The sequence below is a fragment of the Lagenorhynchus albirostris genome, chromosome 5, assembly GCF_949774975.1.
Source record: "Lagenorhynchus albirostris chromosome 5, mLagAlb1.1, whole genome shotgun sequence".
Taxonomy (NCBI): Eukaryota; Metazoa; Chordata; class Mammalia; order Artiodactyla; family Delphinidae; genus Lagenorhynchus; species Lagenorhynchus albirostris.
This window is the reverse complement of record NC_083099.1, coordinates 100,235,413-100,259,005: the sequence shown is the minus strand read 5'-3', so window position 1 is coordinate 100,259,005 and position 23,593 is coordinate 100,235,413. Positions and strand designations below refer to the sequence as shown.

At 34.6% G+C, this 23,593-nt stretch overlaps 1 protein-coding gene across 2 annotated transcripts in view; it reads left to right on the top strand.

Annotated features, from left to right (window-relative positions):
* The window catches only part of EPHA6 (EPH receptor A6), an 874,905-nt gene that overhangs the window by 708,554 nt on the left and 142,758 nt on the right, over positions 1-23,593 (top strand). For both annotated transcript variants that reach the window (XM_060149381.1, XM_060149380.1), the window contains 2 exons: positions 3,250-3,375; positions 18,898-18,959. In XM_060149381.1, coding sequence (XP_060005364.1) covers positions 3,250-3,375; positions 18,898-18,959 — 188 coding nt within the window. The remainder of the gene's footprint in view (positions 1-3,249; positions 3,376-18,897; positions 18,960-23,593) is intronic.

Genomic DNA, 23,593 nt, shown 5'->3' with positions numbered 1-23,593 from the left:
ACTGCAATGCCTTCAGCATGCATCCTGACCCCCACCCACTAAACACCAGTGATGTCTTCCCACAGTCATAATGTGCAAGGCTCCCTAAATGCATTGAGAACCGCTGAGTTAATGAAAGACATAAATCACCAACCCCTGCAGCCAGTGACTTATGTTAATCTTATCTTATATCAGTAGTTAATAGTGTCTTTTATCCATCTGATATCCATAAGTGTTTGAAATTATATTAGAGTAGGGTTACCAGGTTTAGCAAGTAAAAATACAGAACACCTAGTGATCTGGTAACTCTATATTACAGACAGTATAATGCTAATGTCACATGTTGGTCTCTCTTTAACCCGCAACTCAAGATCACTAACAAATTGGAAACTCAAGAATTTGAGATTTAGAAAAGCATGTATGAAGTGACACATTTTACATTTCAAACTTGTAATGGCTAGAGGAATACTCTCATCACATAAAAATCTAATTTGTATTAACAAATACTTAGGCTATTGAAAGTAACTAAAATCAAAATACTCGTGGAAATTTATATTTCTCCTGGTATAGATAGTAGACGTTGTTTATTATTAAGCTACAATGTAATTGATTAATAAATTCCACCATTACTTAAAAAAAACCCAGTCAGATGGGGTCAGCAACTTAAGAAATAGAGCAAATCAGACTAAAATTATTTCATATCAAATTCCAAAAGGTTTGTGAACTTAATTTCTTGCAAATTAAGAGATAAGGGAATTATAACAAAGAATAACTTCAGTTTTCCTGATTGAACTGTGAAAATGTAGAGCTGTAGTGTTTCCTGCAATCTCTATCGACATGGCTGACCTTAAGAAGAAACTGTTAAGACGTTATTATCACACAATGTGATATCTCAATGGAATATATATTCATGCACACCACCTTTTCTCTTTGTTTCAGATATAAAAAATGACAGTTACTTAAGGAAGAGATGCCACAATAAATGAAAGACCTTTTAACCCACAGTAAAGAAACATAACAAAGCCATTATGAATGATGCAGCAAGTTTAGGAAAATGAAAGCTGCTATTAAAGATGACAGGCCGTCACAACAACAAAAGTAGTAATCAGTGTAATTGTAGCAATAAAATAATATTTGTATTTAGTTTCTTTCAAGGAGTTAAAATAATGGACATCTTTTCTAAGTTAACAGTTTTGAATAATGTTGGCAAAAATAGCAAAAACTCAGATAAAAAGCTCTAAATGTGAAGCAGATGAACATTATCCAGAGTCACTGTTCTACATGCTTTTGTTTTCCTTCAGATTTCCTTTAAGATAATTACATTTATGTCTCTTTTACTTTCCTCTTCATGACGATGATATTCTTTTTCTTTATGATCTAGTGTTCTTGAACCAGGCTTCTGATTACTTGACTTCAATAAATCCACAGCTAAAATTGGATCATTTTTGTTTTTCACAGCATGTAATAAAATCTGAATTTCTTGTAATTATTTTCCCTGTTGTAAAATCCCCATTTCTTTTGTAACTTTAAATAAGAATGCTTTATAAATATATAATTATCTCCACGTGGTATTCAGTGAAGCTCCTTACATTAATGAGTGTTTTCGCAGATGATGATGAAACATTGCAGTGCGGGAAATGCCTTGCGTGGGCAACACCGCACACAGGCTTATGTTAACTTTATGCTCGGTGATAAATATCCCATGTAGTAACAAAAGAGTAATTAATTTCACTGTTCATGGAAAGTTACCTCAGAGCACTTTCTGGCTTACATTTGGCATTTTTGCCACACCTCTGAATGTTTAAGGGACTCCAGCTCTGCTGGGCCATTTTACTAAAGCCCCGTAAAATACACAACAAAACCAGTTTATGCACAGTATAAGACACTCTTTCTATGCTTTCTTTAATCCAGTGCACAATATATAGGCCTCACCCATGAAAACATTCATTGTAACTTTGCTCTTTCATAAAAACATCTCTAAAGATCTAATAAATGCTGCTTTTTCTTTAGCAACAACTTTCTCCATAGAAGCAAGATATAGACAGTATGGTATACCACATCCCTTTAGTCCTGGTCAAAGTTCAAAGAAAAATCAAATCTTAACTTATTTTAGGTGCAAAATTTGTGTCAAAGAACAGAGCAAAGTCTTTTCAAAAATACAGGACTTGCTAAATTTGAACTGGGTCTCTACATATGAAAACTGCTGTGCCTGATGGGGGTTTCAGAGGTCTCGAATGAGACGCATTTCTTACAACTATCAGTGTAACTTGCTTTGAGGGTATTACTGTGATTTAAACTTAGATATACTATATCAATTACCAGTGCTGCCCATGCACTAATATTGCATGTATATTACATTTTCTTCTGAATGATTTTAGTAGCTTTCAGGTCACTGAGACACCGAAATGTAATGCCGCTATTCCAAAGTGCTAAGTTTCTAACTCGTATTCAGGGGATCTCAATCTCCCATATAGGAAATGACTCATTTATTTTTAATCTATAGTGGAAAGACTTTGTACTGGGAGTCCACCAGCCATGTGATAATCACTTCCCCGACTCAGTTTGCTGGTCTCAAAAAAACCAGATTTTTTTGACTGGATGATCTCTAAAGTCCTTTTCAGCTCTGATATTCTTTTATTCTGTGATTCATTATATTATTTTATGGATAAGCGTCCAAGTAGTTTACTTTTTTTTTTTTGCTTCTCTCTCAATAGCCTTCTTAAAAATGAAAAAGCACGTGGTTCTACCTTTGCAAACTCTCATGTCTTGTCCCTAATAGAAAAGTGAAGCAAATTAAGAAATGTGTATGTTGTTTTTCTTACCACTATTTCAAAAACGTGTAATTACTGTGTGGCATAGAAGCTTTCCTCATTTTAAGCTCTCTTACTGATACACCTAAAGTAAATCACTGCTTCTTCTAGTGCAGTACAAATCCCAGATCCTATCGTGGCTATTTTCTGGGTATCTTTAGCTCATGTAGAGATGAATTCTGTATATATTCTGTCAAATGTAGATTTAGAAATTTCATCTTAGCATTCTGATGCTTCTAAACCCTCTTTAATTGTAACTAGTTAAGAGTAACTTTCTTTTCAAAAAACTAGGTTTATTTCTTAAATTTGTGAATAAAAATGCATTCCATTCCTTTTAATTTCATAGCTTCCTTGTAAGGTTTGATTTCTTTGTTGATTATAGGTTTGTTCCAATTAAATGATCAACAACTTTTCCACAAAGAATACTTTTTGATTAATGTCAATTTTTATCTCTTAAAAGGATCCTTCCCGGCCATTGGGGTGGAAACGTTTTGCCCCAGCTTCCTGAGGGCAGGGTTTTTAAATAGCCTCCAGGCCCCGCATCCAGTGCCAGGGAGAGGATCTTTGCCCCCCAGGATTCCTGCTGGTAGGTATTTCAGGTGAATTTTTCTGCCACCATATACAGCAGTAGGACTGTGCTTACAACTGACAGAACAATACAGAAATAAATATTTCTAAAATATATTGTTGAACAGAAATGCAAGTGACTTTTTAAAATGCAGGAACCACATTTGTGATACCTAATGCTCTGAAAATAATATAAAGGAAGTAGAAGAAGGATCTGTAAACTGAGCACCCAATCAGCATAGTGCTGCCTCTTCTAGGAAAGTTTTGTCATAAATAAAAACTAGAGACCAGGTCCCAAATTTGTAACTCAAGAATAAAACAGGGATGAATTTAAGCCACTTTACCACTTGGAACTGGCTAGAAAAAAGAATTTAAAACTGAGTGTTATTAACTGAAAAAGTAATTTTATATCTGAGTAAGTTTACAGAGATTTAAAGTTCCATTTCACTAAAGAAAAATTATTTGAAAAAAGGCCAGAAAGTAGCAAATTTGGAAGAAATTTTTGAGAAAGAAAATTAACATGCAGTTTCCCCCAAAAATATCAATCTGACCAAAGCCATATTTTATCAATGAGGAGAAACACAATAAAGGATATTGAGCATTTTAAAATGAAATTGCAAAGTTTAGTAAATCACTTTGTGTATTATTCTTGGTATTATTATAATCATAAATTATTTTACTCTTGTCATTTTGTAAATATCCAGCTGTCTTCCTCCCTGGTACCTGAGGCATGCAAATCCAGTTTATATTTTATATGTTTAGCAAGATGGAATTAGGATATTGATTCTTGGAGTTTTTATCATAATTCTTGTGTTTCTTATCACAGTTAATACTTATGCTACAAATTGTGGTAATGACACCAATATTTTCAGGAGGGCTGGCCCAGACAGCAGAATAATGGAAACATTTGAAAAACTAAGGAATACAATGGAAACAAAATCCCATCATGCACATTTCTTGTTTTTCTTAGAAAAATTATGCCATCAAAGCCTAAAATTATTACACTGACATTTTTTCTTTTGCCTTTCAGTTACCCTTGCTTACTTAGTTATAACATCCAAAAAGTAACAACCATAAATATGCTTTAGCGTCATTTGGTTTTATCGTTGGATAATTACTAAAGTGGTTGCAGACTTTGTAGCCAGCAATGCCACTGATAAGTAGGAACCAAAATTATATGAAAGAAAAACTAGCAATTTTAATTCTAATGAGTGTTATGCCACCTTTTTTCTCCCTAGGAGAAAAAAAATGGTATCAGTTGCACACGAATTTTATTTTTGGTGGTAGTAGTGATGGTCGTGTTGCAAAAAAATGGAAATAAAAATCTATATAAACTGAGCTCTCAGAATTAACTGCAAATATAAAAATATAGCATTCATGTCTATTAATATTTCAGTGACTGGAATTGAAGAGATGAACAGACGATTTGTAGTTTAATGACAAATCTTGGTAGATTTAGGTATATTTGGCAGAAATGACATTACAAATCAGTAGTGACTTGAATTATTCAACATCACTGGTAAAAATGACAGCCCTTGTCATTTAGCCACTGAGCCTGATAGAAGTAAGATGGTGTTTCTATAACACAGACACAAAACAACTTTCCCGAGAGAGGGATCTAAAAGAACATCTAGCGCCCTCTTCTTCTAGGCTTTAAGCCAGATTTGCCTCCAACCTTCATGGGAAAGAAAACCCAGTTAAGTTTCCATGACTTAAATACAAATCAGGTGTAAAGCAATTGCTTCATAAAAAATGTATAGATCTAAACTTGTTCCCTCAAACTGAAATTAACTCAACTCACTTTTTCTGGCTTATATCACTTTGATAAGTGATCCCTGTACACTTTCTCTGGTACTTTTCAGTAACCACTGCTATGATTTCTAAGGTGATTTTTTATCCTCTTCCATTCAACTATAGCTTATTTCCCAAGAATTCTCTTTATATTTTGTATGAAGAGGAATGAAGCAATGATATGAGAAGTTTTTATTATTTCATATTAAAAAAAAAGAACCCTAAAGTATTTCTTTGCCACCTAATAGCTGAGTGACTCTTCAGGTTTAGGACATCAATTTGAGAGCAGAAAGCACTTCCTTCCTTGACCTGTATCATGGTACCTTAAAAAGCTGGCCAAAAGTTGATGCCTACTGGGCAGAAATTAATTTGCTTTCTACCAATTGTTTATATGTTACAGTACTTTTAGGGTCTCATAAGACATTTGCTATGTCATTCAAGGAATCACAAAATCTGTTCTAATGATGGTGCTAATTTAGTTCCCAGTTACTTCCTTAATCAAATTTAAATGAGATACATGATTATGTCTTATATAAAATAGTTTCTTTGCATTCATGTCACACTGTGCTATCAAGGAGCAATATTTTTGCAGTATGTATTTTTACACTAACTGCAATAATAAGAGAATCACTGAATCAGGAGAACCAGAAAGCAGACAAGCCTGAAATCAGTATTTATGTAATGGTTGTCAATTATTTATATGACCTTTTACATTTCTAGAAAGGTCATAGTAAAGGGTTATTATTCTTAGTTTCAAATAGAGAAAAATACCAGGAAGTAATTGGCTGAAAGTTGAATAGCAAGTATATTCATATATTTATTGCAATGCTTTTCAAATAGTAGTCATCCAATGTAGGAAAATCTCAGGAGAGAGAAGGCAGGAAGAGTGGGGAGGGGAGCTGAGAGAAGCAAAGAGGATGGAGAAAGAAAGGAGAAATTAGAAAGACATAAGTGAAATTATATTTTTTGAATCAAACTCTTCTCCATTGTATTCTTCCCTATTAAATTCTACCTCCTTGAAAAGAATTAATGTCCCTCTTGGAAATATGTTATCAGGTATATACCCTAAAATAAGCTTGCTCTCTTTGCTCCATCTAGTTATTTCTTTGATTTATTTCTATAATCAAAGAGTATTTGAAAGGGGTAGAACATTTTATATGCCATAGAGTATTGATTATACATAGGGTCTTAGACTGATGACTTATCTTATGACACCTTTGCCTTTACACGTTTAGTGGCTTATATGCTTACCATAAACAAAGAAAATCAGAGTAATAAAGGCATTGAGAAACAATTATGCACTGATAATGATGGTGTAATAATATATGGAAGTTGCACTGGTCCAGTCTTCCCTGTTACTTCACAGCAATAACTATCTGACATCGTGTGATATCTTACATTTACATAAGATCCAAACATTACAATGTGTCTTGAAAACTAGACTTATTTATAAAATATAAAGGCATATTCATTATACTCAGAAAGTAACATCTTAGGATGAGTATGATTAGATCAAAAATTCTACCTTACATTTTTCTAGCAGTTTTCTGTCAGTTGTGGAAGACTTCATAATATTTTTCATTACTGAAGTAATTCATATGTATAGATTAGATTCTAGGCCAAACTCAGATATATGCCTTAAACTAAGAAGCTTTTTCAGTTATAAGCAAAGCCTACAAAGGAGAAAACATAGGAAACCGGCAGCATGTGGGATATAGAAATAGATAAATTCTAAAAATAAAAATCAATGTTGAAGGTCTTCCTAATACTTCCTTTGTGGTTAGTCTTGGAAGCTCTTTAATTGTTGAGGAGATGTTCTTCTGAAACACCATCTTGGTTTGTCTACCTATGCTTTAAATATAATGCTATATATAAAACACCTCTTTTGACATTTTTACCTGAGCTGCTCTCTGTTGCATGCCATGTGTTAGGTTCAAGGTAAATGGCAAAGATGGGGTAAATAGCTCTCTTCACCTTCTTGCTTTGTCAATTTTGTGAGACTTCCTCACTGCTTACTCTGAATCAGTTTAAAAATAAATGTGAACACATGGGGACTCAAAAATCAGATTTGCAATTACTAGGTATATGATTATTTAATAGTCATGTTTAATATTGTTTATTTATTTTTACCTTAGCAAAGAGATTTGAATGAGCCTTATACTTAAGTAGCCAGACTATTTCATATCCTCATTACTGTCCCCCTGACTAGTAATGTTAAGATATGAATTCACAATCCAGTTTTCTATAAACCAGTAACAGATCCAACTAGGCCATTTCTATAGCAAAGGAGTTACAGTGCTAAGCCAATATTAAAATGTCTTCAAAGTCTATTAACAATGATTATCAGTATTTTCCTTTCCATATTTCATGTGAAACCCTATCTGATATGGAGTCTGGGCAAATATTGCATGCACTATTATCCAGTCAAAAAATTTTTTTATTGAGAAGGCGTATAGTTTAGATATTAGAAATAAGCCAGGAAAAATAAATAAGGTTGAAGCTGCAGAGAATCTAGGATCTAGTGAGCATAATATTATCATATCTTGATGCATATAGAGGACTGCAGAAAAGCAATAATGCAAATACATTAGATAGCTAGTGGGAAGCAGCCGCATAGCACAGGGAGATCAGCTCGGTGCTTTGTGACCGCCTGGAGGGGTGGGATAGGGAGGGTGGGAGGGAGGGAGACGCAAGAGGGAAGAGATATGGGAACATATGTATATGTATAGCTGGTTCACTTTGTTATAAAGCAGAAACTAACACACCATTGTAAAGCAATTATGCTCCAATAAAGATGTAAAAAAAATAAATAAATAAGTAAAAAGACTGGATGGCAGACTTTGAAGGAATATAAAATGAGTTAAGGAAAACTCACATGAACTCAGTTTGCCAAGGGAAATCAACAGTGGAAAAGTATATACCTTTTAAATACAATCAAACTGCAGTTCAGAAAAATCAAAGTAAACCATTTCATTTCTTTGTATGTTCAGGCATCCTAAAAGAAAAGTCAGTAACTTTGTTTTCAATCTACAATTGGGCGTTTCAAAATTCATCACTTTTGACAGCATTTCTGCTTGCTAAAGTTCTCCTGAGGATAATTATTCTTTTTAAATTTTTCTGTAGTATATATGGCAATTTGCTTTATTTTATCTTTAACAAATACTGTTGTAATAAATATACATAAAAGATAAGATTTTGGTTTACTTTTTAAGTAAGAGGTCTTCAGGGAAAAAAAAGACTCTTCTTTGATTGAAGGGTGTATATTTTATATATTTCTGCAGCTGAAATTGTTGCCAATTACCCTGAATAAGATGTGCGTAAATGAGTGTTTTTGTGTGTACCTGCTTAAACCAAAAACTAATTATAATAGGAATAGGATAAACTGGATTAAGTGTGCGAAGTAAGGTCCTGAATAAATGATTCAAAATGTAAGCTGTGGTGAAAAGAGAAACCTTCATCTCAATTCTTAACTCCTGGTTTCTTTATTCCTTGCCATTTGTGTGATTTCAAGCCCCAGTAAGCCCTACCCGATACTCATCTGCACAGTTGTGTCTCCTGGAGAACTCTTCTCCTTGAAAGTTTGTTCAGCTGCAGACTTCAGAAGGAAATCCTGTAAACTGCAACTATTTGAAAACTAGGGTAGGGACTCTGAAGCAGGGTCAGACAGGAACCCAAGATTATTCTATTTCAGGCCTGTGGAAAGGCATAGAGAAGAGACGGTCACTGATAAAATGACAAAGGGAACATACCCAGCCAACAGAAGCACAAGGAAGGTGACATGAGTGACTGTATTTCTAGTTATACACCCATAAACAACCCCCTTCAAGTATTTGCGACACTATTGTTGCTAGGTTAAAGTTACTTAAAAACGCTTTGGGGCATATATTGGTAGATTCCAAAACCAGTGCAAGAAGGGCTAGCCGGATAACATTAAGATTGTGTTCAGTCTGCTTCCTCTGTTGCTTAAAAGTCAGTGAATTCCAAAGAGATGTGTATCATCTTTTGGTTCTTTGGCTTACTTGAGGAGAAATACACAAGAGGTTAGAAAAGAATTAAAACCTAAATTTAAGACAACTTGAAGATATCATTTGGAAAAACACATACAAAATGAAGGTGTAATTTGAACCTTCAAGTATCATTCAGTTTATAAAAACTTTAATCAGTTGCAGGGTCTATGAGTTTAAGGGCTCCTATGGACCGACGGTCATGATGTTGTGGTACAGGTCATAGACTCAGATTCCTTATGGATTATACTTTGTTTCTTGGCCAAAAATAACATAGACTCTCCTTTCCAAGAAAATGGACATATGATCATATAAATAAATGTTTGTATACAATTTCAGGAGATCTCTGGACACCCTGAAGTCCATCAATGAAGAATTTCAGATTATTAAAAACTCAGTGTTCTATATATAAAGTTATGTTTTAAGACATCGTGAACAGCAGCATCTTTATGTAAGACTGATAGTGCATTTAAAAGAAAAAAGGAAACAAAGCAGCAGGATGCATTTGATATCAAGCTCCCAAACATTTACAGAGAATTTCTATTTGTTTCCTACCAGAAAGACATGAAAAATCTTAAAAGAGCCTTTAAGTAATCTCCAGATTCTTTTTACTAGTTCTTTTTACTTTCCTATTTTCAGATTCCATAAATAGTTTTAGCCTTTGACTTTCGCTCTTCTTTCTTACTAGCATAAATGTTTCTTTTATCTAAAGATCATTTCAGTAAGTTTGAATCTTAAAAATCCAGACTTTATATATATGACAATTTAAATTCTCAGTTGAGAACATATATCTACCCGCTAGGGACGTTCATGTTTTATTATTACAAATTATACCATCTATTTTCGTCCTATTCAAAGAAACTATCAACACTTTCAAAAGATTCATCCAGGAGCCATTGTCTTCTCCCAAAGAAAAATTCAGAGAAACTTTACACAGCTTGCTAAAGCTTAGTCTCCATGTGAGTCAGTATTTAATCTTTGTGTTGGTTGGAAGTGTTGTGTTGGTGTGTTTTCACCTTACTGGAAAACATGATAAGAAACTGAGCTGCTTAAATGCCTCTTGCTCTTTCATAGGGCAGCATGCTTGCCCTTCTGGGCTGCTGGGCCACTTAAGAACGTAAGAAAGGTGGGGAAAGACCATACCTGTTGTAAAACACATCTCATCTCAGCATTCATTCTTTTGCATTGTAAGACAAAGCACAGTGGAAGTTGCCCTGTGGCACAATGTTAACTTTTCATAGTGCTATTCACAGAGGTCTTACAGAAAGTGTATTTAGCAAAATTGAACATTAACAAAAAAGTTAAATCCTTTGTAGTTGGTAGTTTAATTTACATCATATGTATGATTCATTTAACAATGTTTTCTCCATTATAATTAAAATCTCACCATAAATAACCTATGCAGTTAGGATTAAATATATCTTGTCCAGAGGTTTGTTTGATTTTTAAATCTTCTGTTGGTTTTCTTTTGATTAGTGAATAATACAAAAGACCAAAAGGCTGAATATTTGATCATTTATATAATCACAACACACTTTTGAAGCCAGAAGTAAAGCACAACATTTGAAACACTACTGGAAAATATGACACTTTCTTCCCAAAGCTTCAGGACTCTTTCTGAAAACATTCCTTTGTATAGGAAACTTAAGATCATTATCATAAACTGATGTTTAAGCGATGGGGAAAGCAAAATCTAAAGGCTATTCCAGCAAGTTTCCTTAGCACACATTTCCTGTTTATATAGATTATCATAAGGCTTTATGGAGCTTTAAAATCCTGAACTTCTCAAGGACAAAACATCTTTGGCAGCAACACAATGCCCAGTCCGTAATGGCTTTCCCAGATGTGTTTCTAAGATGAGGCACAGAGATTTGGGGTAATGCTTCATGTACTCTAAATTACTAATGGAGACCCAAGTATTATCTGGGGATATGACAAGATGGACAAGCGTTCAGACTCTGGAGCCAGATTGCCTGGCTTTGAGCCCTGGTTCTGCCAATTGCCCAGTGTGTATCCTTGGACAAGTTCCTTAAACTCGCAGTACATCCGTAATCTTATCTGTTAAATTGAACTAGTGACTATACTCACCACAGGGGTTGGTGTGAGGATTAAATGAGTTAACACATGTAAAGCCCTTAGAACAATGTCTGGCACACTGAAAAACTTATTTTTTAAGTCAGTTATTATTACATATGTGCTGATTTAGATGTAGTATCTATTTTTTAATTACCCACACAAAAATTTTTCACAGAAACCAAGAACAAAAGCGGCATAAAATTATTTATTTGACATGCAGTTTAATGTGGTTTTGAAAAACTTAGCACATATTTCCTGTTTCATGTTTATGTTTTGAACATTTCAGAGTATTTCAAGTCATGAGAATTCTCTGATATGTTCATTATTCATTGCTACCTAGTGGTAATTAAACTATAGATTATTGTATAATCAATTATTTCTTTCATAATAACTGGAAATCTAAAGTCATAAATCAACTAATTTCAATGCATGTGCTTTTAATTTGATCATTATCACATATTACTTTTATACATGTGGATGTAATAAAAAAATCAAGAAAGCCATTCTTAAAAACTCATATGTTATTAAAATTTTGCAATATGGTTAGTGTCTTATGTTGAAAACCACAGTCTAACATCAGGCATCTTTGGCAGTAACTTTCATTGCCAACAAGACACTTCTAGTTAAAGAGAAATCTTTTTGCCCGTATGTAATTTCCAGTAGAAAAAGTGCAGTACTGAATATTACTGAAGTTAATTGATACAGACGGTATGCCACTGCTTTCTGGAACTGTCAGGAAAATTATGTTTCATTTCTTTAGCCTCACATCTTAGATTTACTCTAAAACAAATCTAGAAGTGCCACTGTTTTCATAAATGCAAATCAACCCTCCTAATTTCTGCTCAGCTGTTTTATCACAGAATAAAATAATTTATTCTTCAGCATTAATCCAAGGTTATTTGGCTCACTTCTGAATTTAAGAAGCAAAATAAAGAAATTAAGAGAAAGCATGGAACCAAATTAACAATAATTATTATATAGATTTAGGGGTTTCAAATAGTTCTAAGGGTAAAATCAATTCCAGAGTAATCTAAGGTATATTGGTAGAGGTCCAAATTTGTAAATAGAGTACAGAAGACACAAGATGACTTTTTAGATAGGAATAAGAATCTACTTCCTACAGAAGCTATTTCTAAGAAACTCTATATTATAGTATGGTAAGAAAATATGGTAAGAAAATACCTGTTTTGATTATTTTACTCTAGGAGAAACCATCTTGTTCTTTAAAGCAACTTCAAACCTGTTGATTTCAGGTGTAAAGAATTTAAGTGGACCTTTGAGACAGTCAGGAAAATTCCTAAATATATTGATCTTAGTCATTTTCAGTAATGAACCTTCTTCACTCTGAAAAACACTTCTTAGCTTAGGATTCAACATCTAGTCAGTAAGGTAAGATATAATACTCACATTTACTCATTCGTTCTTTAAGCTGTTATTGGGTGGTTTGACGTTTATAGTATCAGGTACTGTTCTCTGTGTTGTAAACTCATTATCTCATTTAATCCCACACCTCACTCAATGGAGAAGGTGGATTAACACCTCCTCCACAGTGACTTATTCTATCTCATGAGATGGAGGAGGTATTATTATTATGTAAAAATATACAAATATACAAATGAGGAATGTATATAGTGTACAAATGAGGAGACTGAAGCAGTGAGGTAAGTGAGTTATGAAAGGTCACTTGCCCCAAGTGGAAGAGTCTTCAATAGCATGCGACCTGACTCTAATCCCACATCTTCTAACTGCACTGTGCTGAGCACACAAGGTGTAAGATAGTAAACCGTCCCAATTTGCCTGGGACACAAGGATTTCAGTGATAAAACCGGGAATTAACTGTATCATATAAAACATGTAAATAGCAGTTATTTTTACTTTGCCATAAGATATAAAAGAATCTTTATGTCAATACCAAAGTACAATAAAATATGTAGATGATCCATTTTTATAAAACTATTTTTTTCTACATAGTGAACAATTGTAATAAGAAGGGGGAAGCAGATAACTACTCACAAAAGGGAAAGAAAGTAAAGGTACACCAACATTTTTGAGCGGCAACTATTGCCAGACTCTGTGTCAATTATACGTTTTTTCATCTACTCCTTTGAAAAATCACATATAGTATGTAATATTATCCTCATTTTATAGATGCAGAAACTGAAAGAGCTAAAATAACTTGCCCAAGATCATGCAGGTAGCATAGCTAGAATTGGAATTGTTTTTTTTCCTCAAAACCATATATTTTATAGTACAAGTAATTTAGGATTAAAGTCTATTGATTTGCCATTCTGTTATTTCAGTAACTCTGCCCTAGGGCTAGAATTATCCTTAGAAAACATCTTTATTTGTGTGTTCCTTCTGGCATTCCAGTCAAAAAAAATTAAGTTGAGTACCTCCTCTGTGCCTCACTCTGTGCTATATGTAGCTAGTGAACTTACAGAGAAGAATTAAGCACCAGTCCTGACCTCAGCAGCATTTTAGAGAAGGCAGACACCTTTGTAGTTAGTATCAATGCCATACCTAATAAGTGTTATACAATTGTTTAAGATGTAAGTGGAAGAAAAAGTAAACCATCAAAGTCATCCTAAAACAAAAAGTGATTCATGGGAAAGTTGACCGTGGAGATGGTATTTAAGTTCTTTTTTTTATTTGTAAGTATATGATTTTACCAAATGAAGACAGTGAGAAGGCAGTCTTCCAAAGAGAAGAGGAAGGTCCAAGTAAAGTCGTACTTAGGGAATTCTGAGTCCCCTAGAGAATTTGAAAAACAGGAGGTGGGGAACTGGGGCTGTAAAAGATGACATGGGGGGGCTTCCCTGGTGGCGCAGTGGTTGAGAGTCCGCCTGCCGATGCAGGGGACACGCGTTCGTGCCCCGGTCCGGGAAGATCCCACGTGCTGCGGAGTGGCTTGACCCGTGAGCCATGGCCGCTGAGCCTGCGCGTCCAGAGCCTGTCCTCCACAACGGGAGAGGCCACAACAGTGAGAGGCCCGCGTACCGCAAAAAAAAAAAAAAAAAGATGACATGGAAACAAAGGTAGAGGAAAGATTGTGAAGGAATGTAATTGCCAAGTAGTTTAGACCTTAATCCTGAAGAAAACAATACAATATGTAAAGCAGTCTTTAAAGGAGGGATGAGACATTAGTCCTTTATAGTAATTGTTTACTTATTTCTATTCCCCTTTCCACTATACACTCCACGAGAGCAGGATCTTGTATTGATTGGGGATGTTTCTTCAGAAACCAGAAGAGTACTTGATGCATAGTAGGCATTTAAATATGTATATCTGCTGTATCACTGAATGTTTAAAATAATGATTATACAAGCATTAACAGGTACAACCAGTAAACGATTATTGTAATACGTCAAGAGAAAACAAAGGCAGAATGTGGACAGTGATGATAGGTTTTGTATAGAATCAGCACCACTTAACAACTTATGGACTAATAAGGGTTTGATTAAATGGGAAATCCAATATTACAATAGGGTTTCAAACCTGGGTAATTAGATGGATGGTGGTGTCTTAACCAAAACAGAAATAGAGGAGGAAAAGAAGTTTCAAGGGAAATCTTTTTAAGTTTGTATTTGAATTCACTGAGAATAAGATTCATTTGGGACATGATCTGATAATCATCAGGCAACAGTGTTAAGAGGAAAACAATCCTCCAATTTTACTTCTTGTGAATAAAAGTAATTATTTAATATATAAATTTGTTCAAATTTGTGTCATCCATATCTCTTGAATGCCTTAGAGGGATAAGAAAACTATTTCATTTATTATGAAATCCATTTGAGATTATAATTATAATTCACTATCAGTACAGCAGAAACAGGGAGTAGAAATAAATTAAATAACTGGCTCAAAAAGTCCTGAATTACAACTTGGGAGGAAGAAAATACAGGCAACCTGTCAATTCAAATTATTGCCATAAATTTCGTTACCTATTAGACAAAATATAGACGTGTTATAACATTAAATAAACTAGATTGATTTAAATCTGTGATAGAGTTTGGGGGTTGTTGAGATTTGTTTGGGTTCTTGATATTACTGACTACACATTAGAAATTGCCAAACTGATACAAAACACTACATCCAGCACAAACTCATTACTTACGTGAAAATGTTGAATCTGTAACCTCCTTTCAGAGTCTTCTCTGAGGCCAAGAAAAGGTGGGCACTGTTTCACTCACAAAATATTTTCCCCAGAATTTCCCTGGAACATTTAAAGAATACCTCTCTTTTGTTTCCTTTAACAACAACACAAGAATAGCTTTATCATTATCTGTTTTCTCAATACCTAATCAAAATCATCATAAGTATTGAGAAGCTGCAAATTTGAAAAAGATTCATTTGTTAATAGTCTATAAAAGTCTCAGTTAAAGAAAATTATTGTTCTCTATAACAGAAAAAGATGATATGGCATTTTGTGATTCATTGCATTCAGAATATAAGTGATTTCTTATCGAACCTTGATTCTAATGCAGTTTAAAATATCCATAACAATATCTGGGCTATTCATGAAGGAAAACCAAAGAATTTCACTTTTCGTGTGACTTGTAAAAGTATTTCTGAAGATCTCTTCAACTGATGAGGCTTCTAAGAAAGATCTGGGGATTTTGAGACTTGACTAACATTTAAGAATCCTGGAGCTTGTGCATTGACTCCAGTACAATGCAAAGACTAGGCTAATCCTGTGACATGAGGCACTTAGGGTAACTGGCTAAAACTGTAAAAATGGAAATAAGCTGAAATATTTTGAAAATATAAAAAAAAGAGAATCACATCCAAATGTATTTTCTAAGAGCAAAAGTATAATATATAATTTTCACATATTTAAAAATAACACAGAAAAAGCACTGTTACCAATGGACTTCTCACACCTAACCACATATTTGAAGAATATCACCCTAACTTTCATAATTTCCCTCATACCTATCTACTTTCTTGATTATAAAATGTAATCATGGACTGTAAGCTTGTAATCTTCACAGTGTATCTAACTTCCCTGTAGAAAACCACTAGGAAACAAATTACAGGTTAGATACCAGCGATATTCCAAAAAAAATAACTCCTTAGTTTAATAACACTTGCTTTCAAATGATGCTACTGAACAAAATACAAAAGACTCAGAGCTCAGGTGTGAAACTTTTAATTTACAAGAAACCGGGGGAGTCTTCCTTTGACTCTTTACTATCTTTAATGAGAAGATGAAACTTGTCACTGATGAATTTTAAGATTGTATAAAGTATCTCCCAAAGAGGTACAGATAACACTAATTTCAAAGTACTTTGTATTCACATAGATTAGAATCTTGCTGAAGTACTTCAGTGTTACTCTGTTAGGAATTGTGAAACTGATGAGAAAAATCATCTTGTTTCTATGAAGCACCTACTCTGCTCAGCTCTATGGGAGATGACCTTGAGAAACCCAGTGAATGGGGATACAAAGCATCTGTGGGAAGATGAGGGAAAAAAACAACCTAATACAAAACCAGGCACACATTTCATAATGCAGACAGTAGATGTGATGGGAGTGCAACCATAGGAAATGGCTGTGGGAGACTTTCATGGAGGAGGTGCAGTGTATAAATTCTAGGGAGATATGAGTGTGATTAGGGAAAGAAGCAAGTTGCGAGATAATCCTGGCAGGGGAATACCGAAAGGAAAGGCAGAAGGAGACAGGATTGAGTAAGTATAGGTGATACTGACAGTTGATGAAGCAGTAGATGATAAGGTTAGTTAGAAGAGAAGAGGTCCATCACTGGAGAGGATTGCCTAACAGCATGGGCCGCACGGTTCTGATCTATAAATCGTGTCTGAGAGGCACCTTTGGCATAAAGGTTAAGAGCTTAAACTCTGAGACAGACTGCTTGATAGACACTTAGTAGCCATTTGATTTGGGGCAAGTAGTTTAATTTACTATGCCTCAATTTCTCTATCTGTGTAACAGGGATAATAATAGTATTCCTAGGGAATGTCAGGGTGTTTTTTTAATATATTTTTATTTATTTTAAAATATATTTTTAGAAAACTAGATATGTTTCTCTGACATCAACGGTCAAGATAGATTGAAAGGTGTGATTATGAAAGAACCTGGGCAGTCATCGTAATAACCCAAATTTTCCCCTTAACATCCATAATCCATTATCATTCAAACCGGAATAGTGGACTCATAATTTTTAGTTTTCCCTACCTTGCTAACCAAGCATTTGCATCAAGCTCCTGTCTGCAAGCTCTCTGAAACCCATGGCCAAATAAAAGCTTTCATGGCAAACTTTCAGATTTAAAACCCGGATCTTCTAGATCCCTGCCTACAGTAGTGCTGACAGTTCCTTTGACCTCAATATTTTCTGATATAGTTTTTTTTTTATCTGTATTTGGGTGAAATTAATGACTTTTAGGAACATTATAGAAATCTGCCAAAATGGAAAACTTCTTTGGGTTCTAATTCTATGCATGATAAATTGGGAACTTTATTGCTACATTTAACCTTTACCACATCTTTCTTTAAAATACAGATTCAAATGTAAAATCTAGCATTTGCAGACATTGTACTAATTTGTTCCAGCCACCCTTTGTAACCCTCAAGGCTTTGGGTTCATAAAAGGGACATGAATTACAATATGAGATCTAATATTTCCGTCACTGGTACACATAATTTCTTTCCAGATCTTCTTTGTGCTCATGAGGAAAAACTCTGTGCACAGTGCAGATTGAATTGCTAAAAATGCCAATGAGAAGCGAGAAATATAGAAGTAAAAAGTAAATATGTCATACATGTTTATTTCAGGTAAATATCATTTTCCCTCCCTAAAAAGACTTTATCTTTTAAACTCGGGCAATTGAGCAGAACAAATAGATTCTTTTCTTTGAAACAAATCAGTTACTTATGTCAAATATTCTATCTAATAGAGGTGTATTGGGAACTGTAACAATTGCAAATAGATATGATAAAAAAGAAATAAATGATGTTCAGTTTCTGATTTTAGCTTCTGCACTAGACTATGAAATCAGAAGTTACTTATTTTTCATGTACTACCATCATTGTTCTGTTGATCTAATCTATGTCCAATAAAGAGATGATCAAGAACTACTACAGGTCCCACCAACTTTGTAGCATTCATCAATCTACTGACGTTTTTCTACTTAAAAGCCCTTAAAAGTAGACTATGACTGATGGTTTATAATTTCTTAAAGAGAATTCATGAATTTCTCCTTTCTGCTTTGCCTTAGGAATATTTCAGAAATGCCCGGTCTAATGTAATTCAGCCATAATAACTGCATCACTGGAGGAGACGTACCACAACTGCCAAAGCAGCTATAGTAACTGCTTAAACCCTGACTTTAGCTTGTTGATTGCCTTTTAAGGAAAAGCTCAGGACAAAAAGAACATAATCTGAACAAGTGATTGCAGGGCTTTAGAAAAGGAAGTGCTTAATTACTTAGTAATTCATATTGTAATTCATGTTCTTTTTATGAACTCAAAGGAAATAATGCTATAAAGAAACGGAGAAATGTGTATGTTTAATGTGTTTATAGAAGCGTGTTGGAAAATGAAGTTCCTATTAATAAAATACAAATAATTTAGCTGCCACAGCTGGAAATCTCTAACTGCAGCACATATTTCTGTAATTGCTGTAATTCTTATGTGTTCTCTTGCTCTCTTTGCAGGCAGACCAGTAATGATTGTGGTGGAATATATGGAGAATGGATCCCTAGACTCCTTTTTACGGGTGAGGTGTTCTTTTCTGATGGCATTTAAATAAGCTATTCTGAGTTCTATATTTAAAACATTTATCATAAATTAATTTTTGCATAATGTTATTCATGGATTTTTCCATGAAGAATAGCAGGATTTTCTCTAGGGTGTGTTTCTCTGATACTGTGATACATTAGAGTGTTACTAAGAGGATGGGGGGAATATATACACATGAGAATATAATTGATTTCTCCTATAAATTCACTTGCCATATTAATATATACATATTTTCAAATGATGTTATAAAGAAAGAGATTAAACGAAATTCAGTAGCTTCACATAGCCTGTGTGAAGCAACTGAGTTTCATTTTGCTTTATCACATTTAACTATTTAGTAGGATATTTTATGCATTATCTATAATGCTGAACCCTTTAAATTGATATATATTTACCAATAATGACTCAAGTTCATATCAGAAAGTGGATTTTATCAGCTTTGTCCTTCTTAAGTTCGTTGGCTGACTATTTAGAAAACAAAAAGAGAAAGAATGAAACTCTGGCTGAGATTTGTTTTAGAACAAAAATTTTTAAAGCACTCTTTTTAAGTGACTTATCCTTGAAAGTATGGTATATACAAAAATCATTTGTTTTATATAGTGGTACAGAATAATACAGCTGAGAAGGTACCATGAAGTTATAATTCAAAATGTGTTTATAATATTTTTAACATTTAAAAAGCCAATGTATGCTACAAAAATATTCATTGATATTGGAAAAAACAGAAATATTAGAAAAGTCACTAGAGTATTTTGCATCCCCAGCAGAGGTCACATATGTGCATGTCACTGTATTCTTTAATATATATTTACCTACAGAGACATAGCCAATTTTCTTACCTATAAAATGACTGGACTTTTGCTATTTGAAATGTGTTATATGTTTTTCTTCATTTTTTATGGCAATAAACAATCTCAAGCATTCTTTCTTCACTTCATTTTTTGCTCAGTGTTATTTGGACAAGTTCTGTGTGCATCTTACCTCTCTCCCTTGATCTCATTTTCGTTTATTTTTCTTGGTCCCATGCCCTCTTCTTCCAACTGCTCTCAATATTAGCAGTGATAATATATTTATACTGTGACTGGACTTGATGTCCAGATTCAATGCCAGAAGCTGAATTCAGCAAAATTGTCGAGTTATTATCGAGCAGTACTCTTCACAGAATGCATACCCTCAACCGAGTATGCTCTTTAAGGCAAAATGAAATTCATAGGTGTTTAGGGACGTGAACTATTTGTTCTTTTCTGTAGCCATACTCAGAATGTTATTTTATAGCTTGTATCCATTTCTCCTGTAAATGTGCTAAATTACTTTAGGATAATTTTTTAGGACCACCTATAGTACTTGAAATGCATATATACTTATGCCCTCCCATTATGTTTATCCAGAAACTAATTTTTATCAGATACATATCAAAATGACTTATTATCTAATGGCGCTTCAGATAGGATTTTTTAATCTACTATATCCTAGAGCTGAATATAATGGCAAATAATGTAACAGACACTCATTTAAATTGCTGCTGAAAAATGGGTCAAATGACTGCCACGAGCAAATTAGGAGAGAAATGTTAGCTTCAGATATACTTTTTATCCTGCTGAATCATCAATCAATTAAAACATGTTATAAAGAAAAGATAATATAAGTAAAATATTTACTTAAAAACATCCTACTACATGCTTATAAGTGGTATGTTTCATGATCTAAGATTTAAAAACTAATATTTTTCAGCTCTTATGCACCACGTAGGTTAGACATAATACAGTCTGGGAAAGAATAAATGTTCAAATAATGGTGGCTACCACTACTAATACTATGAGAATCTTAACATATATTATCTCAGTTCGTCTTGGCTCTGCCACTTACTGGCTGTGTGACCTTGTGACTTGAGCAAGTGACTAACTTCTCTGTGCCTCTGTTTATTCATCTCTAAAGTGGGAATATTAACTGTATCCACCTCATACAATTGTTATAAGGATTGAGTTTATTATTGTAAAGCATATAGAATAATGGCTGACACATTGTAAAGGGTGGAGCGAGGATTGAAACTCAAGTCTCTGAATGCAAAAGCCATGTTCTCATACACTTTGAATTCTTTTTATTAAATTACTTATGACTTCTTATAAGTCCACTACCATCTTCCCATGGGGTCTTGGGTCCCCCTCCTTATTAAAATAAAAATCATATGAATGGGATAAAAAAACATAGGGCCAATACTCCCTTTTTACTCTTCTATAGGATTCTTACTTTCTTTGTAATCATATCTCTTATATCCCAGAAGCTCAAAGTGCTTTATAAACTTTAGGTCAATAGCAGATATTCAACTCCCCACGGCAAGCAGAAATAAAATATATAAATATATATATCCCACAAATTCTGAAAAGCGAAGTCATTTTTCAAACTACTGCTTCAGAATTTGATAATCGCAGCTTCTGTTAGCACGGAGAGGAGGAAGTGGCTAAGTGCACGGCACAGTAGGGGAGCCACCCATGGCTCATTAATAGCGTTCTGTGCTTACTGGAGCTGGAAAAGATTTCCCTTGGTCTCCCACACCACTTGAAAATCACTTCAATTCACTGTTCTATATGACAGAGTGGTAGCAAACGAAGTACAAGATTACAATCTAGTGTCAGCAGCAGTGGCTGGCTGGCTGTGATATTGCACCAAATTCATAAATCTATTGTTTGGATCCTTGCGGACATTCCTCCAGATATATATTAGCAGGGAGAGTGTGGCGTGGTTAAGTAAGTATGTGTGTGTGTAAGTGTGTACGTGTGTGTATATGTGCACGTACGTGTGGGAAAAGGGAGTGGGTAGGTACATAAGTATGTATGTGTTTTAAATTTTAAAATAAAATGCAACCTGACTTAGCAAGCGGAGCATCAGCCTAACTGCCCAGAAGATATGACCTCACTGATGTGCAGGTTTTCCTAACTTTTCCAAGGAAATACACTAGTGTGAATGAATGCAGTCTTGACCATTATCCCTGTACAGTCTCTCTCCATCTATACATATGGATTTCATAAACACTTTTTGTGGCGGCACTTACCTGGCAACTGCTTATCCCTAAATCTTTGGACCTCCATTTTTATAACAATATTAACTAGCAATCCAAATAAAAATAGTTATAAATTACTTTAAAAATTCGAGATATCATGTGTCAAGCACAAACAATTTATTCCTTTATTTTATAACATTTGTTGAATGTGGATTTGTTTATTATATCACAAAACTCAGTTATACAAAAATACAACACCACTGGTTTCAGTTCAAGAGGGTATATTGTGTTCAGCATCCTGCTCCCATCTCAAAACCTTTTTTTTTTTGCGGTACGTGGGCCTCTCACTGTTGTGGCCTCTCCCGTTGCGGAGCACAGGCTCTGGACGCGCAGGCTCAGCGGCCATGGCTCACGGGCCCAGCCGCTCCACAGCATGTGGGATCTTCCCGGACCGGGGCACGAACCCACGTCCCCTGCATCAGCAGGCGGACTGCCAACCGCTGCGCCACCAGGGAAGCCCTCTAAACCTTTGACATAAGAGAAAAAGATATACATACATTACTTATAAAGCACAATCACATAAGCAAGTGAGAAAGTGTCATCCAGAAATAATAACAAGAAAAACATTGGAGAAATTAATAAAGACAAAAAGCAAACAGAATCAGATTGAGTAAGGAAACCATAGCCAAAAACACACTCAGGAAAGGATGTTTGAGAGCAAGAGGAATATGTGGAAGGTAGTGCTACCAACTGAAATAAAGATACAGAGGAGGAAAAGGATGGGCTGGTCATTGGAAGAAGATGATGAGTTTAATTTGGGTCTTGTTACCTTTGAGATGCCTATGGAACATGCGGTGAAAGCGTCCAGACAAAATTAGAAAGATATATCTGAAACACAACAGGAAAATCTTGACTAAAGTTAAAGATTTGGGAGTCAGTAGAATAAAAGTGGTTATTAAACCCAAACCATGATATTTTCCAGAAGAAATGTTAGACCAAGGAAAGGAGTTGAACAAGGTTGGAACTCTGTGGCATACCAACCTGAGGAAGTGGCATGGATGGCATCTCCATCCATGAGAGGTGAAAAGACAAGCAAGGGGGTAGAGGAGGCCATGGCATCCCAAACCTAAGAGAACAGAGCGTTTCAGGCAGGAGCAAACAAGCAGTTGTATTAAATGCAGCAGAGAAATTCTGGAAGACAGAGACTATGACATCTATATGATATCTATGACTAAGGCAGAGACTAGACATCTATGGCATTTGACATTTTCTTAAGTGGCCCTCCAAGATCTCAACAAGAGCAGTTTTAATGGGTTGGGCCCAGGCAGAAGCCAGACTGTAGAGGGCAAAATGAGACTAAAATATAAATAGAATTGGCAGGTGGAGACCAATTTTTAGGGGAAAAGTGGGTGAGATGGCAAGGCAAGAGATAAATCAGATGCTAGTAGACCAAAAGAAAAATCAAGGGCATTTTTTAAGATAGAAAATAATTTAGACAATTTATACACTGAGGGCTAGGAAATCAAAGAAAATACTGTTAAACTGCTAAGGCAAAATATCTCAGGAGATGGGAAGGTACAAAATCAAGGACCCTGGTGAAGGATTAACTTTGA